At 35.4% G+C, this 21119-nt stretch overlaps 1 protein-coding gene across 1 annotated transcript in view; it reads left to right on the top strand.

The window, feature by feature from the left end:
- The window catches only part of LOC149549215 (BRISC complex subunit Abro1-like protein), a 43787-nt gene extending 23449 nt beyond the window's left edge, over positions 1-20338 (top strand). Inside the window, exons 2-3 of the mRNA XM_089792634.1 lie at positions 132-211; positions 19300-20338. Of these exons, the coding sequence (XP_089648760.1) occupies positions 132-179 (48 nt within the window). The 3' untranslated portion in view covers positions 180-211; positions 19300-20338. The remainder of the gene's footprint in view (positions 1-131; positions 212-19299) is intronic.
- Positions 20339-21119: the final 781 nt, after the last annotated feature.

Here is a 21119-nt window from a genome sequence, read left to right on the forward strand (position 1 = left end):
TTTATTTCTTACTGTTTGTTCTCTTCCCTCAGATCACTTTTTGTTATTACTAGTTTGATTATTGGTTGATATGATCCTTTTCTAATTTATTTCACCAGTTAAAATGAATGATATTGTTTCTTGTGCTGCAGGAGCAGCACAATATGAAGTTGAGATATAAGGTTGCTGGAATTGAGTGAGGTTTTGGCGTAATATACTTTATGAACAGAAGGTAACGCTTCTTTCATCTTACATATTTATTATTCTTGCTAGTTGGGAAGAAGTTGATTAGAATTCTGTCATTTAGTTTTATGTCACTATTTCCTTTTAATTGTTACTTGGACAATAGGCATCTTGTATGATTTATGTGCATTAGAATTGGTTTTTTTCATTTTTTGGATTATCGCAAGTGGTTTGAGTGTAATGTGATATGTTGAGCTGAATGAGATGGAGACACATAGTTTCGTGACATAAGAAGTGCTATAGGCCTGGATTTGTTCCTCTTGCCAGATTTCCAATGTTATCTGTTTTATCATGCTTATTCATGCATTTTTTTCCTTCAAATGAACCAAAATCTCCCCATATGCATGTTTAAAGGTATGGTTATAGGTATTTTTTTGGTGCATGAAACAAGATTGCCCGCAAGGGAATTGATCCTTTTTGTTTATATATATTGTTCAACAAGGATTACATAACATATGCTCTGGATATAAAATTTATATCCAGATTTGATCTTGTGCCTTCACTGTATTGTATTAGCTGCATAAGCATCTTCACCATTGGCTCGCTCAGGTTGTGCTTCATATCTTGTTCATACTGGGTACAATACACTACATTCTTTTGGACTCAAACTTGTGCTTCCTCTATGGATAACACAATTCTTCACTATTAGGCAAGCAGACATGCACACACTTGTACTCATCCGAGTGCTTATTTTGTTGAGGCTGAAGTATGGTCTTGGAGGTCTAAAATGGCAGTCGGGCCTTGCTGCTGTACTGCAACAAGTTCCACCATGTTTGTGATGCTGGAAAGGGGAAGTCATGGTGCTGCAGCAGAACACAACCTGTGCACAGGACTACTGCTGCTGCTCTAATATCTTGGCAACTAGCACACCACATGTTAGTAAACAGATTTGTCCTTCAAAATGAACTGCAAAATGACTCGAAACCCCCAAATAGAAGAACAAAAAGCTACTAACAGTTGGACAAGTTATCGTTGATCGATAACTTTCTTCTGAATTGAGAGGTACAACCCCCTCATAAAAAGATATTGAACGAATTAGATAAATTGGTTATGTCTTTAATCTGAAGACATGCAGGTTTGCTAACATTCACCATCAACATGAAATGAATGTGATTACAAGGTTTATGAATAGAATAAAGAGTGAAAGAATAGAAAATAGCCATATGACCAGTCATTCAATCCTTTTTAAATTACAGAGAAATGGAGAAAAACATAATTTTATTCTGCAACTATAAATAACTACAGTATTGGATTCAAAACACGAAAGATGTGACCATACGATCAACAACGATCCAAGAATTACATCTTCAGACCACAAAATCTGATAAACATATCCTATATTTATTATGAACACATAACAGAAAACCATACAATAACCTGCCCCTGCAATTACAAATGGAATATAGAAAATAAAACCAACTCCCCATTCTCTGTTACAATTAACACTTACAATATGTCTTCTCTGGTAGTCTCAACTCTCAAGACTGCTGAAAAAAGAACCCTGATTTTGTCTTTCTCTACATTTTTAACTTTCTTACCTCTCGATGATCTCTTTCAGTTTTAGTAACTGATTCTTGGAAATACCCTGATTTGTCTTCCTTAATCTTTTCATGACTTCCCAATGGTTTTATTTCTTGGAACTTTACCACTTTTCAAACATTTGAACTGAAAGCTAATAAGATTAAAGTCCAATGTCTTTTATGAAAATGTTTGAATTCTTAGAGGTGAGCTACGATTATGTGCAGACACATCAATTAGCCACGGGGACCCATATTGAGTGCCTCTTCTATTGAGATTACCATGTAGAGTTGAGTGACATCTAGGGACTTAATAACTTTTGACTATTTGAGTCTCTCCACTGATCTCATATATATCGGCTCTTCCCACGATTCCTTTGGCAATGATTGTTTACCATACAGGTAAAGTAAATGAACGCATACAGACAATGAACACGAACAGCAGAATTATATTCGCAATAGTAGATTAATGATGATTTACAATGATCCCAGACGGGATATAAATACTACTGCCGAACCTTCCTGAAGGAGTCCGTCGGCCACAATTATTCTATCCGTTACAAACTATTTATCGTCGGACCGTTGGCTACGGAATACCGAAACACCGCCGGACTGTCGGCTACAGAATACAGAAACACCGCCGACCGTCGGCTACAGAATATAGAAACACCGCCGGACCGTCGGCTACAGGGTACAGAAACACCGCCGGACCGTCGGCTACAGAAACACTGCCGGACCGTCGGCTACAGAAAACACCGCCGGACCGTCCAGTCGGCTAACAATGATCATAGATCAACCTTTCAACTAGGAAGTCAACTGTGGGTTTTTATTTGTGTTCTTCTGCTTGGAGACTTCTGATCATTTCACAATTTTTGCTTCAAAGTTACTCTACCATCAATCGTCTACATTCATTATAACCGAGGTGAACTTCTGTTCAACCTTGAGCATTATATGCACTTGCAGTGCTCATTGCGATGATGTGCATGTGATTAACAAAATGGCTATCTAGAACTTAGCGCTACCAAACTATATTCTCCTATAGCTATCACAGACATTTTGTCAAGCAATTCACATGCTTCTGACCACTTGTGCCTCCAAAGAATGCCGCATGGAAATGATCAATGTGGTAGGTGTGTTCATTTATATGAATATAGAAATCACTATGTTGAGGCACTTTGTAGCAGTCTTTTCAAAACTCATTATTAGTTCTCTACACCCTTGTATCATCAAGGTAGCCAAACCCCGATTTTCCATCAGGGATAATGAACTTTGGGTGAATACCCAAATCGAAATGTTGAGGTATCATACTGTCGCAAGCTACCTTGCTTTGCCCTGTTCTGTCTTGTTTGGAGCTTATTTGGTTTATCGAGCACGGATTTTCTTTTTAATGAGGTCACTCAATCTTCATTAGATTGTGGTCCCTGTTAGGAAATGTAGCTGCCTTCAATATATCTATGATGATCTCTTCTATGCTTAATTTTCTTTTGATGGTAGTGACATTTTGTCAAACAATTGTGGTGCTTCTCCTATGCGGGCAACTTGCAGGGAATATTTATTTCATAATCAAACCTTCAATCCATAATCACTGAACCCAAAGGCGCTATCCTGGCATTTGCTATGAGAAATGAAATGCGTGTCACCGACTTACATGTTGGACATGTTTCATCTGTACTTCCTGAATGCTACGGGCCTGGACTTCTAGACTTGGTTTCATGGATTGGGAGATTCAGAACAATTGATCATTGAGCAAGAGACATTACTTGCTATCGAGCAATCATGTTCGGAAGCCCTGTAAGCATACTTCCATCAATGGTTTTGTTATCATTGTGACTTAGTTCACCCTTTTGTAGACGGGGAAAGCAATGATTCAGGCCATATGAACCTGATATCACATGCACGGATCACAACTACGATGTCGATCTTATATTGCTAGGGGGATATTGCACCTTCTTCTTGAATCTTCAACTTCGAACCGTTGAACTCTTGGAATTTGACCATCATTTTTCTTGTAACTTGAACTTATACCTCTGGTCTGTGCTCCCAAATTTAAACTTTGATCACTGAACCTGAATTCTTGAGCATTTGAATCTGCATGCCATGATTATGAATTAAACCTTGAACTTGAATCTGGAGCCTGAACCATGCATCTGAACCTTTGAATTTGGAACTGAGCTTTGAACCTGGTTCTGAAATTCAAACCTTGAATTTTAAGGTTCAAGTTCAAGCTCAACATGATCCTAGAACACTAACCCTTTGTAAATCGAACTTTACAATGACACTGTTAGCAACAAAACTCACAAGAAACTGAAGCAGTTTCTCCACAGGACCAATTTGCAAGGTTTAAAAAATTAGGGACTGAAAGCATGCTTACACCTGGTTATCTTGCATGCACATATAAACTCATTTACAACAATTTGAAGTTGAAAAGTAATATCAAACAACAATAAAGGATTAAAAATAAAACAAAATTAAATCCTCTCTTCTAACTCACACAAATCTTCATTTGAGCATATTGAAGCAATGTGCTCAAGCTTTCAAGGGTATGTGGGTGCTCTTAGCATCAACATGTTACACAACAGTAGCATTCTATAAGTAAATTGACAGAATTATTTTGCATTGAAGATTATTGAGAGGACAAGTTAATAGTTATACTAATAATCAACTTGACAGTTGAGATTTGATCATTGATTAGGATTTAACTTCATTAAGTGTGGTTATTGACGAGAGGTTGACCAATTTATTCGACCGGATGGGGAAATTGCTAATTCAAACTCATGAGAGGATAATGGTTGGATCTTTTAATTTATCAAATAAAGTTTTTAATGAGGAAGTTGCTAATTTGATGGAATTAGCTTGTGAGGGGATAGTTCTGAAGTTAATTAATTTATTAAATGAATAATTAACTCGTATTAATTAAATAATAAAGAATTATAAATGATATTATTATGATTATAATAATTAATGAGATGATAATGGTTAGCGAATAATTATTAGGATGATAATGATAATTAGAAAAATTATCTTAGAGCTTACTACAACTAGAATATCAAGCAAATGCGAGGATAATTTCAATATTTGTTAAACATCTGGGACCATATTCTCTTAATTTAGACTTCTAGTGCTCTTAAGAAATGATTACACCTGTCATAATTAGCTGTAAGCTGATTTGGGAGTCATATATATCTATTAATTGATTATAATCTTTAAGCTGATCTAGGAGTCATATATCTCTTAATGATTGTAATATGTAACATTATTTCTAGCTATAAGAGTGTTGTGGGTAACATGTCAAGAGGAAGATATGTTTGAAGAAATTGTAATGTTCCCTGTTGTGATCATCCTATAATTTGCCCTAGAATCACAAATTCAACAAAAAACAGGGAACTAGATAGAGTCGTGTTGAGATCTTGCAATCATCTGAGACAATTCATTAAATCAACGATTACAATTAGGATTATGTTGATGCGTATTTTGTGACACATATCAACACAAAATAAAATACCAAATACTTAATCACCTCTTGAACAAGCAAACCTCAAATGGTAAACAATATGGCTTTCTATGATCAATTAAGGCAATTAGAAGATTTACACTGCGAACTAGCGACTTGGTGTTGGATATAATTCAGTGAAGATAGAGTCGTGTTGAGATCTTGCAATCATTTGAGACAATTATTGAAGATACAATTCATTAAATCAATGATTACAATTAGGATTATGTTGATGCGTATTTTGTGACACATATCAACACAGAATAAAATACCAAATACTTAATCACCTCTTGAACAAGTAAACCTCAAATAGTAAACAATATGGCTTTCTGTGATCAATTAAGGCAATTAGAAGATTTACACTGCGAACTAGCGACTTTGTGTTAGATATAATTCAGTGAATATGATGTGATCTTGTTAGTTCTCACAAAGGGGACAGAGGCAATTGATCTTGGAATTAATCATTTCTTTCTCCTCAAAGTTTCTAGAACTTGAATATCAAACTACTTTAGACTTGAATGAAAAGACAGGGAATGAGTGTTTGGAGAATCTAAACTACTCTTTGACACCTAGCGACAATTGAAACCATGGATAGTGCTCAGATATTAGAATTCCTTAAACTAAGGTTTGATTCACCATGAGGAAACAACCACACACAAAGTTTTGTAATCTCCAAAGGTAACAAATGATATCCATGTTGTTAATGTTCATCCAAATACCCAATATTGGGGCAAGCTAAATGAACATCCACAATTGAACTTGTGCTTAGATTTGGTACAAACTAACTATACATTCCAATTTGCAACAGACAAACTATAAATGGTTTGAACCAAGGAATTCATCGCATATTGCCATGCTTTTACGTCAAAATCAATGAACTTAAACTTAAATTCAAGAAGTTGAAAACATCTAAAATATTGAAAACAACGCACAAAGATCCACCATATCTTCAATGGATATTGTATAAAAATGTAAGCATAGTCTCAAAAACAATTTTGTGATCTCCTCCTCTTACTATTCTATCTTCTAATCTTCTAATGATCTAATCCCTTGACAAATGAGAAGGTGGCCATGCCTTTTATAGACCTCACAATTAAAATGAAGGGCCATATTGATTTGAAATCAATGACCAAGATAATCTAGAGAAACCCTAGTTAGGGTGAGTTACAACCACTGCTTACCAGCATTTAGTGCTAACCATTGTACAAATCTCAAGTTCCTATCCTTCCAAAAATGAAGCAAAGAGAAAATTGCCTTCAGTAACACATCAATTGCCTTCCACATGTCCACTTGTGAATGACTTAGTTTGGCTAAACTTAGACATCAACTTCAAATCAGTTGATTGGATGAAGATGAGTGGGTCCATCTCACCTTTCATATCTTTAATTACAAAGAAGAAATACCTCTTGATGCTTAACATTTCTAACTTCGATAAACTCCTATCAACTTCTTGTGAATGTTTGCAATAGTTCATTTTCTCGAATTGCCTCATCTTAGTAAATGTACTTCATCCTTTAGATGTCTTGATTGTTCTAAGAATTCATTATTTCAAATATCTCCTCATCTTTATATCTTCTTTACCCTTATGTTGTTGGTTCTTTCATTTTGATCTTCAATTGTCAAGGGAAATCCAAGATGGTGATTGCAGTCCTTCTTTATGCATCTTGCATTCTTTGAATGCGTTGTGGTTTTCCCTTGCATTGTCAAGTTCTTCCATCCTCTTCTTCATGACAGCCTTTGTATTTTTGAAGTTGTGAAGTCCTCCCTTTCACTTTTTGTATAATCATTATTCCATGCAATCACACCTTTAAAATAGAAGATATCTTGAATCACAATTTTAAATAAAATCCTAAATACTCAAATGTAATGGATGATTCAAGACTCATTGCACAAACCCCCCTCAATGACATTTTATCCTTCTTGCGAAAATTAATTTACTAGGGGTTCTGATTTATCTCTGGATTTTTCTATCTACAAGTCTCATTGTATCTTTAGCTGATTGAATTTGCCCTCTTCTGATTTTTGTATCATGATATGATTTTAACTTATACTTCTAATCTGCCTTAAATTGTTCTTATCCATTGAAGTTCACCCTTGCATATCAATTTAATTTCTCTCATTGCCATGTCTTCTTTGCTGTAATAGTTGAATTGAGTTTAAATCCTCATTGCCTATTTGTTCTTCAAATCACTTCCTTAGGTCTAATCATCAAGACCAAATCCATTCACCCAAAATTAAGCATTAATGAACTGAAGCATTCAAGATGCAAGAAGCAGCATTCAAGCATTCAAAACATTTCATCCCACCATATTTTTTTGTTGTGGCAAGCTTCAACAACCTTCATACAAGCATATCTTTTATGATTTTCTTTTAAGTCATTGTGAAGTCATTTTATTGCATCAACACTTGTGATCACATTTAAAGAGCATTTGCATCATCAAGCTATAAGACATCTTATTTCTCAGATATAGCATCTGCGATATGTCAACACACTTTCTTTCCAAATACATTTCACTTTGATTTCATGGTTTCCAAAAGTGGAGTTTGGCATAGGCAAATCCCTTTCCAGACAACCTTTTCCTGTTTTTCTCTGTATAGGAACAGCTTGTGCATGTGCTAAATGAGCTACAAATAGATCAGGACTACAGTCTGTAATTGATTTCATTGAAAAAGCTTCAGGTCAAGTGTGAGCAAGTAGCCCCTCTTTTGGTCTAGGGTGAGTAAGTCGCCTTTAGGCTTTAACCTCCTGTTTTGGCCCAAAATTCAGTTTGCAGGTCAGTTATAGTCTCTGGTTCTCAGCTTTTGTCCCAGAATTCATTAGTCAGTCTGCAATTGTCCTGAATGCAGAAAACTATCTTCTCTCTCTACTTAGCCCTAGATCTTGCATTTCCAGATTCGAGTTGTATAGGCATATTCCATAACAATGAAGGATCTTTGCATCCAACTAGTACTTCATTCCTCTTAAAACCAAGTGGATCATCTTCCTTCCAATGTAAAGATGAAATAGGTCTAAGCTTCTTAGTTTTGTTGCAAGCTAGAGTTGTTGTTGCACCAAAAGATTGACCTGTCAATGCCCAATATAACCACTAGACTTATAAAACACATGAGGCGGTTAAGCCATGTCACGAATCCCCAAGGGGAATGCTGGTGGTTAGTCCAACAAGTTTACCCATACAAGCTAGTGAACCCTGTTTCCGTCATTACATTTTGGTGAACTTGACAACTTACATCTCATTTCTGATTTGGATGAGTATATCTACTTTGTGTGCACCTTCTTAGTAGTTATTTCGTTTGTGTTGTTACATTTTATGCACATTTAAATCCTTTTATTTATTGCTATGCATTTACATTATTGAAATAAGGACAAAATTCTATGTTGTTTCATGCATTTAGCATATGTTATCATTGAATTTTCAATTAGACTGGTTTGATAATGCAAATATTTCTTAAAGGTGATAGTGACCTACCCTCTCTTTTCTCTCTTTATCCATCTCCTAAGGTCCCTTCTTTCTATAAGGACATATTGGTGCAAGAAGATATTTTAACACTAATAATGATCTCCCTATTTGGGATCAACCATTGGAGATGGATATTGATTATTCTCTCCCACATTAAAGAAACTTAGTGAAAGAAGATGATAGGTGGTAGAGGAGATTGATATGGTCGACAATCTTCTTAATGACACTTTACGTTTCAATGACCTCCCATCTAGAGATGAAGCATTAATGAGTTATGTATGTTGCTCTCCCAAAGCTTTTTCCACTTGTGAAAGATACTTTGGAGAAAGAGGATAACATTCATATCCTCGGTGCTTTCCTTTCCCAAAATGAAATCTTTGATGAACACCATCAAGTTAATACAAGCCATGTTTAGGGTTGTGAGAAGACTAAGATCGTTATCCACCTTTGTCAAGATGTCCTCCAACCTCAAAATAAATTGGTGACTTTGGTAAAAGCTACTCATAAACACGATTATCATGTGGTAGCTCACACATATTACATCTGGAACAAGAATCGAAATTTCAGTGTTTTCCCTTGTTAATCTTTTCTTCCTTCATCCCCTAGTCCTTTACGACTTGTTGGTAAGGAATATAATCTTCTTGAACAACTCTACTACTACTAAATCCTTTTGAGATCTGATTCAACTTTCACCTACACACCATACTATGCTTAAAGACACGTTACCAAAGATTGTTGCTTCTCCAATGGGACCTAATGATGTGGTAACTTTGTTGGAGTGTATGAATACAACATAAACTAAAGTCAAGATTGTGTTCTCCCAAGATAACTTACCTTCTTTAGATTTTCAAAATCAACATGATCCCCTTATGATTGCGGTCCTTGTGAACGATAATGCTATTTGAAGAACATGGGTTGATAGTGAATCGAGTCCTAATGCTTATAACATTGACTTTCTTTTTTTTTATTACATAAATTCAATATAAATTGTAGGCTTAGCCAACCCTCTATTTCTCAATATTTTGGCTTAACAATGTTGCTAGAGGATCCTCAGGTGTAGTCAGCTTACCTATTACAAGAGGTCCGATGACTTCCCCTACTCCTATACATGTCATGTTTAACTATGATCTTCTTCTAGACAGACCTTGACTTCATGCTATGTGCATTGGCTCTTCAACTCTTTCTAGACCTTGACTTCATGCTATGTGCATTGGCTCTTCAACTCTTTCTCAGAAAGTCAAGTTCATCTATAACAATATTCTCGATAACATTGAAACCAATCATAAATTACAAAGTTGTTTATAATTGGAACATCCTTCTATTCCTACAGTTCAAGAAAAACTTCTAGAAAATGATTGGGGGCCATTATATTTTATAGCATACAAAGGAGCCTTGAAAGGGACTAGTGTGTCATTATTTTAACCCTCCCCTCGTGACATTTGAACACCTTATCTTGGACATGGTTTAGAATGTGTGTAGCAAAGCATAGAGATTTATGAGAAACTTACGTCACACTAGCCTATGGAAAGGTAAGTTTGCAACCTCCTCCTTTCTCACCATTCCCTCTTCTATTGTCTAATTCTTTAATATCTTTCATGCCTCAATTTAACCAAGATAGAATATTGATGGACCTTCTTTGTGCCAAGTCGATAACCCAACCCAAACAAAAGAAGAAATATAAACAAGATCTTCAAAATCTACCTTTTTGCATGTATCAACAATATCATGACCATTAGACTAATGAATGTCATGCCTTGCATTATAAGAATAAAAACCTTATTGATTGTGATATTATTTACATAACGTGTAATAATGATGAATTGTACTTCTATTCCGATTATTTTAAATAACATTTGAAGTCCAATTATGTTGCTCTAGACAATGCGACATTATTAGCCAATCTCATGGGGGCTCATTATCATTCATGGTCGTACAAGTTCTGCTGTAATCATACTTTGTAAGCAACATAAGAGTCATCTTTATCCTTGTCTTAATGCTTGAAGTAAAATGGTAGTGTTTCAATCTACTATCCTTTTGAAGGATCCACATTCCTTTGGTGAAGTAGTATTTGTTTATCATGTGACATTCTTTGGTACATGGAAGTATTTGTTTTGCTGATGGATTCTCTCTCATGCAAGATGTTTGGATTCTTGATCACGATGTCTTCCTTGTTTACAATTGTATGTCAGTCATAAAGAAATTTGTCACTTGGAGGCTTTAAGTGTGTTATTCTCCATGAAGAATCCCTTTACCATGCAATGGAGGACGGTGTGAATTTTTATCTTCCTTATCTTTAAATCAATTATGTATTGTTTTTGTTTAAGGTCTCTTGGAAGTGGATGTATTTTAGCAAAGATCCCTCCCTCTTTTTTTTAATCCCTTGAAAGGATCCTTTTAACACTTGTATGATATCTCTTTACAACCATCTCTTCCTCGCCTCATAAGAACTATGTTCCCTTTAAGCTGTATTGAATGAACATTGTTGCTTAAATGATATCACCTTAGTGTTGAAGGTGTTTATCGCTGTTATTTTCCTCAAGGCATCAACATAATCTTATCTTGATATCTTAAGTCACGCACATGCATGGCCTTGTTGCTACAAATGTTCTTCTTATCATTATTCAAAATATTTTAGGTTGAATCTTCTAGATTATCACAATTTGTTAGATACAAATGATTCTCCTTCACAACGTTTCTAGCAAATTTCTTTGGATACAATGCTTTCCTTGGTTATCCTTAGGCTCAGTTGTGTAGCATAGTGCAACTGTCTAGAGATTTGACCCTCCTTTATGTAATTTTTCAAGATGATTTGAGTAGCTTGCTAGACCATCAACTTCTTTATTCCCAACTCTCTTAGGATGAGTTAACTAGCATAATGCAACTTGCTAGCCCCTCAACTCTTCCTTCTTTTCATTGATCACCTAGCATAACATGATTTGCTGGTCTATATAATTCATGGTGTGTTTATCTCTCCTCCAAAATCTAATAGCACAACATACCTTGCTAGTTAGTTGGATCATAGAATTTTTGCTTCATATTTGATGTATACTATTCCAATAACATTTTGATAATATTGTTAGGGATTTAGTTTTAGTTTTCTTTGTTTGGTTATGTGTGCCCTTACGCATAGTTGTATGGGTTAAGATTCTTGGCTTGGGGGCTTGCTCCGCCAAACTTAGTGGTGTCTTATCTCCTTAAATCTTGCCCATGATCATCTTTCATTCACTCTTTTTCTCTCACTTTACCACGAGTATGCTTCTAAGATTCACACTCAGTAAAGTGGGTGCTAATTGTAGCATCGTAAATTGTATCCCTTTACAATTTCTTGCTTACCTACGCCCCATTTTAGCATTTGTGGCCTCTCACATATGTTTATGCTTATCCTACCTTTATTTTACACATTTTCGACATCTCCATACCAAATAGACCTCTTGTCCAAACCTAGGTCTATATTGGGTAGACGTTTGGGTTGCCCTTGATCTAGGAATTGTCCTTGACCTCGAGAATTAATCGAAATTTGGACAGTGTAATGGTGATTTGGTTTATGTGGGATACCTAAATCCTTGTCAGCTCCTTCAAGCTTTACACCTTGGAATGGCTAGGAGAGGTATATTCCTAAGGCTACCCACCTTATTTTGGTAACTCAATCCTCCCACTCAAAATCAAATTTACAATCACAATTATCATATTATCAATGCCCTTCAAGGGTCAAATGTGTCATCAAAAAATGAGGGATTAGTGGCTTCATCGCTGATTGCAACTATATTTGGATCCTTATCGTTGGAACCCAAACTGGTTCCACTAGCCCCAGATGTTGTTATACCATTATCATCATCCTCAACATCTAGCAAGGTAGCTCTAGCTAGATCTTGGATGGTCGGATCTAAGTCAACAGATTTGGGTAATACATCCCACAACTTCTCTGGCCCCTTCTTGTATCTTGTATCCTTGTGTCACGAGAGGCGCTAGTTGTTGTGCATATATACCAAGTTCTCTGCTTTCTTGGAGCCCAATTGGTTATGCTTCATCGAGTGGATAAAGGAGTATGTACTCCAATTCCACTTAGTAGCAAAAGAGCTCACAACCTAGAGAGGCAACCAACAACAAATTTAATGACAACCAACAAAATTAAAAAAAATTAGAAATTGCAATACAATAGAGATTTATGAGTGTGAATTGTACAAGCTAAGTTTCCCTAAAATTTTAATGGCAAGAGGTTGGAGGTGCATATAATCTTGCCCATGTAGGTACTGCCATCTAATGGCATCCATTCTACTTTGGTCATTGATTGCATCGAGGTTTGCATTTTTCTTTGAAACGAACTCTGCAAACTGTCTTCTAACATTTGATGCCGCCTTAGGATCACTAAAGAGCCTGTTGAATGCCTTCTTATACCCACTAGCAACCTTAGGATTTCTATATGGTGGTCTCTGGGAATAATAAGTATTTCACTGCTGTAATCCTTGGGAGATAGTGCATATGCCAGGAGGTTGAAAAGGTCTAGTCATCTTGTTCCAATAATGAAGAATAATTTACTACACCTTTTTGTACAAGTTATCCTTAGGAATATGGTCTCTCCTATGAACGACTTGTGATGTCAAATAATGTTCATGTAAGTTATCTTGATGTAGTGTTAATTAAAATAAAAACTTACAATATCTCAATAAACAAAGAGTATCGTATAAAAATTTGAACTTACTGTTTTCACCTCCTTTAGCATGAGTGCATGGCATCATAGATGTCCCCCAAACAAGGCAAATTAGTGTCGACAAACCAAAGCATAGACATGATGGACTCGGTGAATTCTAATGCAAAATCCACCCAACCCCATCAATCATCATCCAAGATCATCCAATGCCCTTGTTGTGTTTGGTTGCTTCCATACACTCCATTGGTTGCTAATAACCATGTAGGACAATGCATCCTTATCCCTCAAAGTCCTCTAAGGACGGTTGTGTTTGAAGCAAACCGAGTTTCAGCAACCTAATGACATGTTCATTGTAAGTTAATAGCATATTTCAAATATGCAAACAAGACAATTTTTTTAAATTTAATTATGTTAAGTATGACACAATGATAAATGAAACTAAATAAAGTGTAAATTAAATCTTAGAATTTACCTTTAAAAATTCCAAATGGGAGAAAGTTCTGAAAATTGCTCATGACATATGGTGGTTTGCCACAAATATTTGGATCTCCTCAGTCTCGTATACTTTTTTTCACCCATTCAATTTGTGTGCCCTTTCGCCACCAAATTCAAGGAGTGGATGTTGCATGGTGTCCAAAAGATATGATCATGTCACGCTTCTACCAGAGTACCTGCATCCCTACAAACTTTTGCATTGCCCGTTACTCCTTGGACAACATTATCAACTACTACGGACTTAATGGATTCAATGAGAATCCAGGCAATAAATTTTGTATCCTTTACCTCCCTTTCACAATCAACTGCCTTCAAAAACATTGTCCCTTTGGGGGAGACAGCATTCACCCTCGTTTGGATCCAAGAATCTCTTATTGGTTTGAGGAGGTTAACTACATTTTTATCTCACTATGCAATAAGGTGGTTCTTACCTTTTCATATCTAGGACCTTGGTAACTACAAGGTGCTTCATTTATTGCTTGCGCCATCTCTCTCCAATAAGGTGATCTAACTAGATTGAATGGAAGACCATTTACAAAGAGGCAACACCCAACCATTACATCATCAATTTCTCTCAATTCACTTTGAAATGCCCTATGTAATGGGCCTCTCTTGTGAGTGGTGCTTTGGGGTGTTTCTACATTTTCTTCATCCATAGAAGGGATAGGTAAGAAGGGATGATGTCTAGTGGTTGTTTGAGAGGGTGGTGTTTGTGGTTTGTGCTTTGATTTTTCTTGTTTCCCCCTTGACACTAACCTATCAGCATCTTCTTGTTCTTTTAACATGGCTTTTATTTGAGAAGCCGACAACCCCTTATTCTTTGTCTTTGAGCCTTCACACATATTGATCCCTTTACCCCAGGGCTTATAAAATGATGTTTAACGCGGTAATAGGAGCTTCTATATTGGATTTTGGAAAAATTGCATTTCCATATAAACCCCTTCTAGAAAGGAAAACTTTTATCAATTTTAAAGTTGTGGGATCTTTCCCCACCTATTGAGTTCTGACTATTCATTCTTGCAGTTTATAACCAAAAAAACATATTTCAAAACGTATACAAAAACTTTATAAAATTTAGAAGAATAAAATAACTTGAAACAAATTATCAAAGAAGCAGAAGGAAGGATCAAATGCATACATGGAACTCTCAACACTGATTATTGGAAGGATTTGAGATTTCAGAAACAATATCTACAACTTTCTCTTCAAACTTGCAAAATGGGTACACCAAAATGAAAGAGCAAATGAGTGATTGAATGTGTCAAATGTTTTTTATTAGGTTCCTTTTAGGGTTAGCAGAAAAAACATATTTGAAAAGTCATACATTGTTTTTTTTTCCCCAATTTTTGGATTCCCTTGCTGCAGGTCCGCATGAGTTCTCAGCGGGTATGCCCTGGGCTCGCGGTGGATCCCCACAAGGCTCGTGTCATGACCTGTGGGTCCATAATTCATGAGAGAATATCATTCTAGGACCCTTTTTAATTGATAACAAAATAGAATAACAGTAGTTTAAAGGCCACCCTACTGTGAGCATTGCTATGAAATAGCACTTTCAGGCATGTTGTCAAAGTTCAACACTTTATCTGTATGTCCATTGAGAGATTGTGGTTTGCGGCTAGATTGTACAGTATGTATCTTCAAACTTTGAAACTTTGGTGGATGTCCATAACCTGTCCCAAAATGCCTACTCCACAAGCATCTGCATGATTAGCAATTGCACCATGACTTTTGAATTATAATTACAATGTGCAATCATTGTGTTACATGGTCCACAATTTCATGAAGCAACTCGGGTGCTACGTATTTGAGCGATTTGATTGTTTAATTCCATGACATGGGATCTCTTCAAAGCATTCTGTGAAACACCTTGATGCTTTGTCCAACACTTTCACAGTGGTTCTTGATGGGAAAGAGGCATACTCTCACATAGCTGGCGGTATTTTGAATGGCTCACTGTGGTGTGTGTCTTCGCACACTTCTGTAAAAATCCACCTTAAGTATGCTTTGAAAGATGACAATCATTGCTTGACTATTCCTGCTTCAACCCTTGAGGAGGGAGAATGAAATATTTGGCACCCCTGCCAATTTCTTTTGCTTGAGAATTTATGAGGCTATTTCAATAGATTGGTTTCAGTGTACCTTGCAACCAAGGCATTCAGTTAAAAGGTTCAGTGCCTTCCGCTTTGTGTTTTGGCTCTGTGAGTGCTCTATAAAGCCACATCACTTCTATGCACGTTGTCAAATTATTTTTGGATCAAGTCAATGCTTTGACCATGGCTCACACTAGGAGGATGGAGCAGAGGTTGTGGATGGTGCCCTTGCACATGCCATTTTCATTTGTTTTAAAGTTTAGAACTTCTACAAGAGCTGAACATTTGAGCATAGGCTTCTTCAGCAAGATTATCTGTATAACAATTTGTGCACTCTTAATGAATCCACACAATGCACACATGCTTGGCATGGATCCATGTCGTGGAAGAGCACTTTCTTGAATGTGGGTCTGGCAGTTTTTTAATATCCACTCACAGTCATTGCATTCCTTATGATAACATCTCTGTTAAGGTATAATACTATATGATATTAAACATTTTGCATGCATAGACCATTTGGAATAACCTGTATTTTCTCAAACATTCATTCAAACAATTCAGGAGCATTGTTTATGACTAAGCCACAAGATTTGCCGGATTTAATCCCAGAAGCTTGAATTTCAGCGAATTTTTACCCTTTCCAAACTTCATCCGAATTTTATGATATATTTAACATATAATTGTTATTTATAATAAGTTTAATTATTTAGCAATGTATTTGACAATTTTGTGGATATATTACTTATATTTAAAAATAGAAAAATATATAAGTTCAATTTAATGTCAATTTTTTTCCGAATATTTACCCTTGCTGAATTCCATCCGAAGTTTATGATCGACGAACTTGAATTCGAATTCGAACCTTGTGACTTAGGTTTATGATTCCACATTTTGAATGAAGTTCTACAAGAACTTCAACAAGTGTATTTGACAAAAAGTCTTCCATGGTTGCGCTCCTCATATGCATAGAAAGGACATAAATACCCTGTCACACAGCTTCTTTGTCTTTCATGTCTGCCAATTCTTCATTGAGTGGTAGCAACATGTCTTTCTCCTTGATGGCTAATGTCTGTAAGCATTGAAATATGAGATGGTAGGAAAGTATGGAGACCGTGGAAAATACGATCCGTTAACCAGACAGCCAAGCAGAAGATCATAGAAACCATGTTCCTGAAGATCTGTGTGAAGATCCATTTCAATTTCTCTGCTGCCCTAGAATTTGCTGCCATGGAATTTATCATTGGCATATTCAATATTCCTGCCCTGTGTGGTGATTTCCTACATATTATGTGATACCTCTGATGGCTAAATTTAATGTTTTTAAAACATTTTATAACATCTCAATGGGGTGCATCCTCCAGTCATTGCATTTTGAGAGGTGTTCATTTGGAGATCCTAAGGACTGCAAATAACCACGCTACAGAGGGATTTGGTCAAACAGTTTATGTGCCTCTTTCATGTATGATCAACATATACTACAGATGCAACTTCCGAAAGAAGTTTTTGCAGCATATTTCAAAGCTTCCATGCAGATACAGGTAAGATCAAGGCTGGAAAAGGGTGTAGAATTTAACTGCATATCTGCCAATTGCATCCATCTGATAATTTTTGAAGCCTCAACAAATTCATGTTGTGCATAATCTCACAATAATCATAAAAAGTATTAACCTTCAATAGAACACATATCATTGAAGGATTCTGTTAAACATCCCATGGGTTCCTGTTTTTCCACATTTTAGTTTTTACAAAGATATATACTGCAGCATCTATTATGACAATCTGTCAAGCAATAAGATTCCATAGTCTATGGTTCACCATAATCACGGAGTTCCATGAAACCACATTCTTTTCACCTTGACTTCATATCCACTTTTGAAAGTTTCTCCATTGGATTGCTAACAAATTTTTCTTCTTGCAGAACCTGTACTTGCCATTGTATTTTCTCATGAGTTGCCAGACGGTAGTTATTGCGAAGTTGGAGTTTGGATCTTGGTTTTAATCTTGATATCGTTCAAGGTTAAGATTATGGGCAAATTCTGGAAAGAAGTTATCATCCCAACTAACTTCTTTAAAGTTAAGATTTGGACTGTAAGTTGAGATTTTGACCAAAAAATATAGAAGAGCTGGAATCCTAACTCTAAACCCTCTTTTGAGTTAAGATCTTAACTTCTTAACCTTATTTTTAGTTAAGATCTTAACTTTCTAACCTCTTTGTTTTAAAAGTTAAGATCCGAACCATTATCTTTTTTTAAAGTTAAAAACCCAAATCTTAACTTTTAAAAAGTTAAGATTTCAACTTCGAAGTGGCACAACTTTTGACCCAGAACTCTGGTTTTAAAATTCAAAATACAGGATGGAGCTGGCTGGAAACCTGATGTTTAGAAACATAAAATCACCAAAATTCCCATAAATGATTCACCATTTTTAATTCATAAATTTTTTAATGTTACTTTTTAATGTTTTTTTACCAAAAAAATGATGAAATTTTGAAATTTGGACCAGACTAATTCCAGGGTAACAGAATTGATCAGGAGAAAGGCTATAGTCAGCATCTGTTTTCATTGAAAAGTGTCAGGCCAAGGGCGAGCAAGTTGCTTATGACCTGTCCTAGGGTGAGCGAGTTGCCCCATACCTGTCGGCCCAAAATTTAGTTTGCAGGTCAGTTACAGTCTTTGATTCTAGGCTCTGTTCCCGAAATTGGTCTATCTCTAGTCATCCTATGCATGCAGAAAACCATCTTCTCTCTCTACCTATCTCGAAACCTTGCATTTTCAAAATACATTTGTGTTGTCATTTTCCATAATAACAAAGGATCATTGCATACAAGCTAGTGAACCTTGTTTCCTTCATTACACAACTATTTTAAGCCTGCCCTAGAAATCGCAATAGTTGCTGATGTTGGGGGATTCAAACCACTACATCTATGATTGAATAGACAGATTTTCATAGTCAAACAATTTTTATTGTTTTGAGTATATTTGTGCTTGGATGACGTTTATCAACAGAATTTCGTTTCTGCCTAGTGTTAGAAGTATGAGTTCACTAGCTTGTAATAATTGTTAGGAAACTAATGATAATGTGATGCATTACACTGCTATTTCAGTTTAATGATTTATTGCTTGGGAAATTTCCTGGGGTTTGAACTTCCCATCTCTAACCATTTAAATGCAATATATTGTTTGTAACAAGCAAGTGGATTATTTTTCTTACAAAGAAGAATAATACATTTTTCCATGAGAATTTGAATTTTTTGTTTTGTTTATGATGCAGCTAATGTGCATGTTTATTCTCTTTGGTATTCTTTTGTCTTCTATAGAAGTGCTTGCTACGATTAGATACATTTACAGCTTATGGCTAATTTTCTCAATTATAATTGCAGATAAGTACCTGGCAAATCTTCCCCAAATATGTCTGTTCTTTTTGGGGCTATGGTTTCCTGCAACTTGATTGAGGTGCAATAAAGTTAGTCATGTCAAGATTTTTTGACAGAGTTAAACATTGATCTCTATGTTGTGGGATTTTCTAGCCAGAGGTATGTTATTTGGATATGCTTCTTACCCATTTTTGCTGTACGTGTGAAGATTGGTCATATATTTATAAATTTTGATGCCAATTGTCTCTGAAATTTGAAAATGGTAGACATTTGTAGTCTGTGTTGGAATTAGCCGTTTCTAGATTTGTACCTAATTTCTCCATCAAATGTAATTTAGGTGCCTTCCAAGTCAGGAAATATGATGGTAGTGTTTAAGGCATCTGTATGTTGTTTCTTTGAACGTCTTTGAATTTTTTTAGGTATAATGCTCTTACCAGTGATCATACAGTCAAGAAAATGTTCTACTGTTGGGCACTTTATGTTGCACAATGCACAAATTGTGACCCAAATTGTGGCCATTAGAACAAAAATCATTTTCAATATGTGCGTCTCTTTGCATTTCGTGCTTTAAATAAACCAAGGGTATTTCTATGGTACTTATTCCAAAATAATTGTTTATGGAATCACTACTATTATCCTCGGAAGTAATTTTAGCATTTCTGGCACAATTTCGTAGTGGGAAACCTTCACATGCAGGCGTCATATATTATGTAGTGATGATTTTGAAAGAATTGATATCCTTGTTGTGACCCAGCAATTAGCTTTAACCAGATTGTAGTCTGGAATAATCTTTGGCGTTCAAAGCGCAATATTTCGAAAGCTCTGCAGCTTTTACTGCCCTCAGAATGAAATGTAAGAATATTGTGTATTCTCAGAATGAATAAAATACAAGAGATGTCTGAATATGTAGTCCCTATCAGCTAATTCAGTTTCCATCCAATATGGCTCAATGGAATTGTTTTGAAGACCTTAAATGTATTTTGGAATCTGTTTGCTGATACATCATTTCTAATATTATTAATTTGAAAGGCATTCTACAGAGGAAGCAAGGTGTTTTTTATTGTTGAGAAGCATTCAGTAGTGGCAGCACTGAGTTTTTTAATTGTGATCCTGCACATAAACAATTCTTTACTTAATTCGACGCTCATTTGGACATCAAATTATTAATATTTAATAAATGCATATAATTAATTATTGACATGTAATTAATAAGTAGCCGAATAAACATCAACAGGAAAAAAAAATAAAGAAGTCGTAACAAATTTTGTAGAACTAAGTTGTTTAAAACTTTTTAAATTTAATTGTCTTTTATTGTCTGAATTATTGAAGCAAAAGTTACAATGGTTTTGTTTTGTTTCAATCTGTTCGGTAATTTATGTAGGTTTCTATGATTAATAGAATAATTTTCAAGTTAAAATGATTGTTGTCTATTTTTCTTTTTCAAATTTGCTATTTAACCATCCACGTGTCAATGCATGCATGTCATTAAAAACCAAAAAATAAAAACCAAAAAATAAAAATAAATAATAATAATAATATATATATATATATATATATCAGTGTTCCAGCATTTTCTGAGGCAAATGGCTTCTGGACTCTGACTTGGCCGAGTCCTGGCAGAGTCCATGTGGATTCGTCGAGTTTTGAACCCAGGACTCCCCCAAAAAATTTTAACTTAAAAAAATTATTTTAATTTTTTTAAAAAATTTTCAAAGATAGATTTCTGGAAGGTTTTGTTTTTGTTTTTTATTGTATATTAATTCTGAAAATGATGTTGTGGTATGTCAAGATATTATTAAGGATTGAATCTTAAATTTTCAAATTTA

This window comes from Cupressus sempervirens, chromosome 7 (genome assembly GCF_028749045.1).
Source record: "Cupressus sempervirens isolate cs-2001-9-10 chromosome 7, ASM2874904v1, whole genome shotgun sequence".
Taxonomy (NCBI): Eukaryota; Viridiplantae; Streptophyta; class Pinopsida; order Cupressales; family Cupressaceae; genus Cupressus; species Cupressus sempervirens.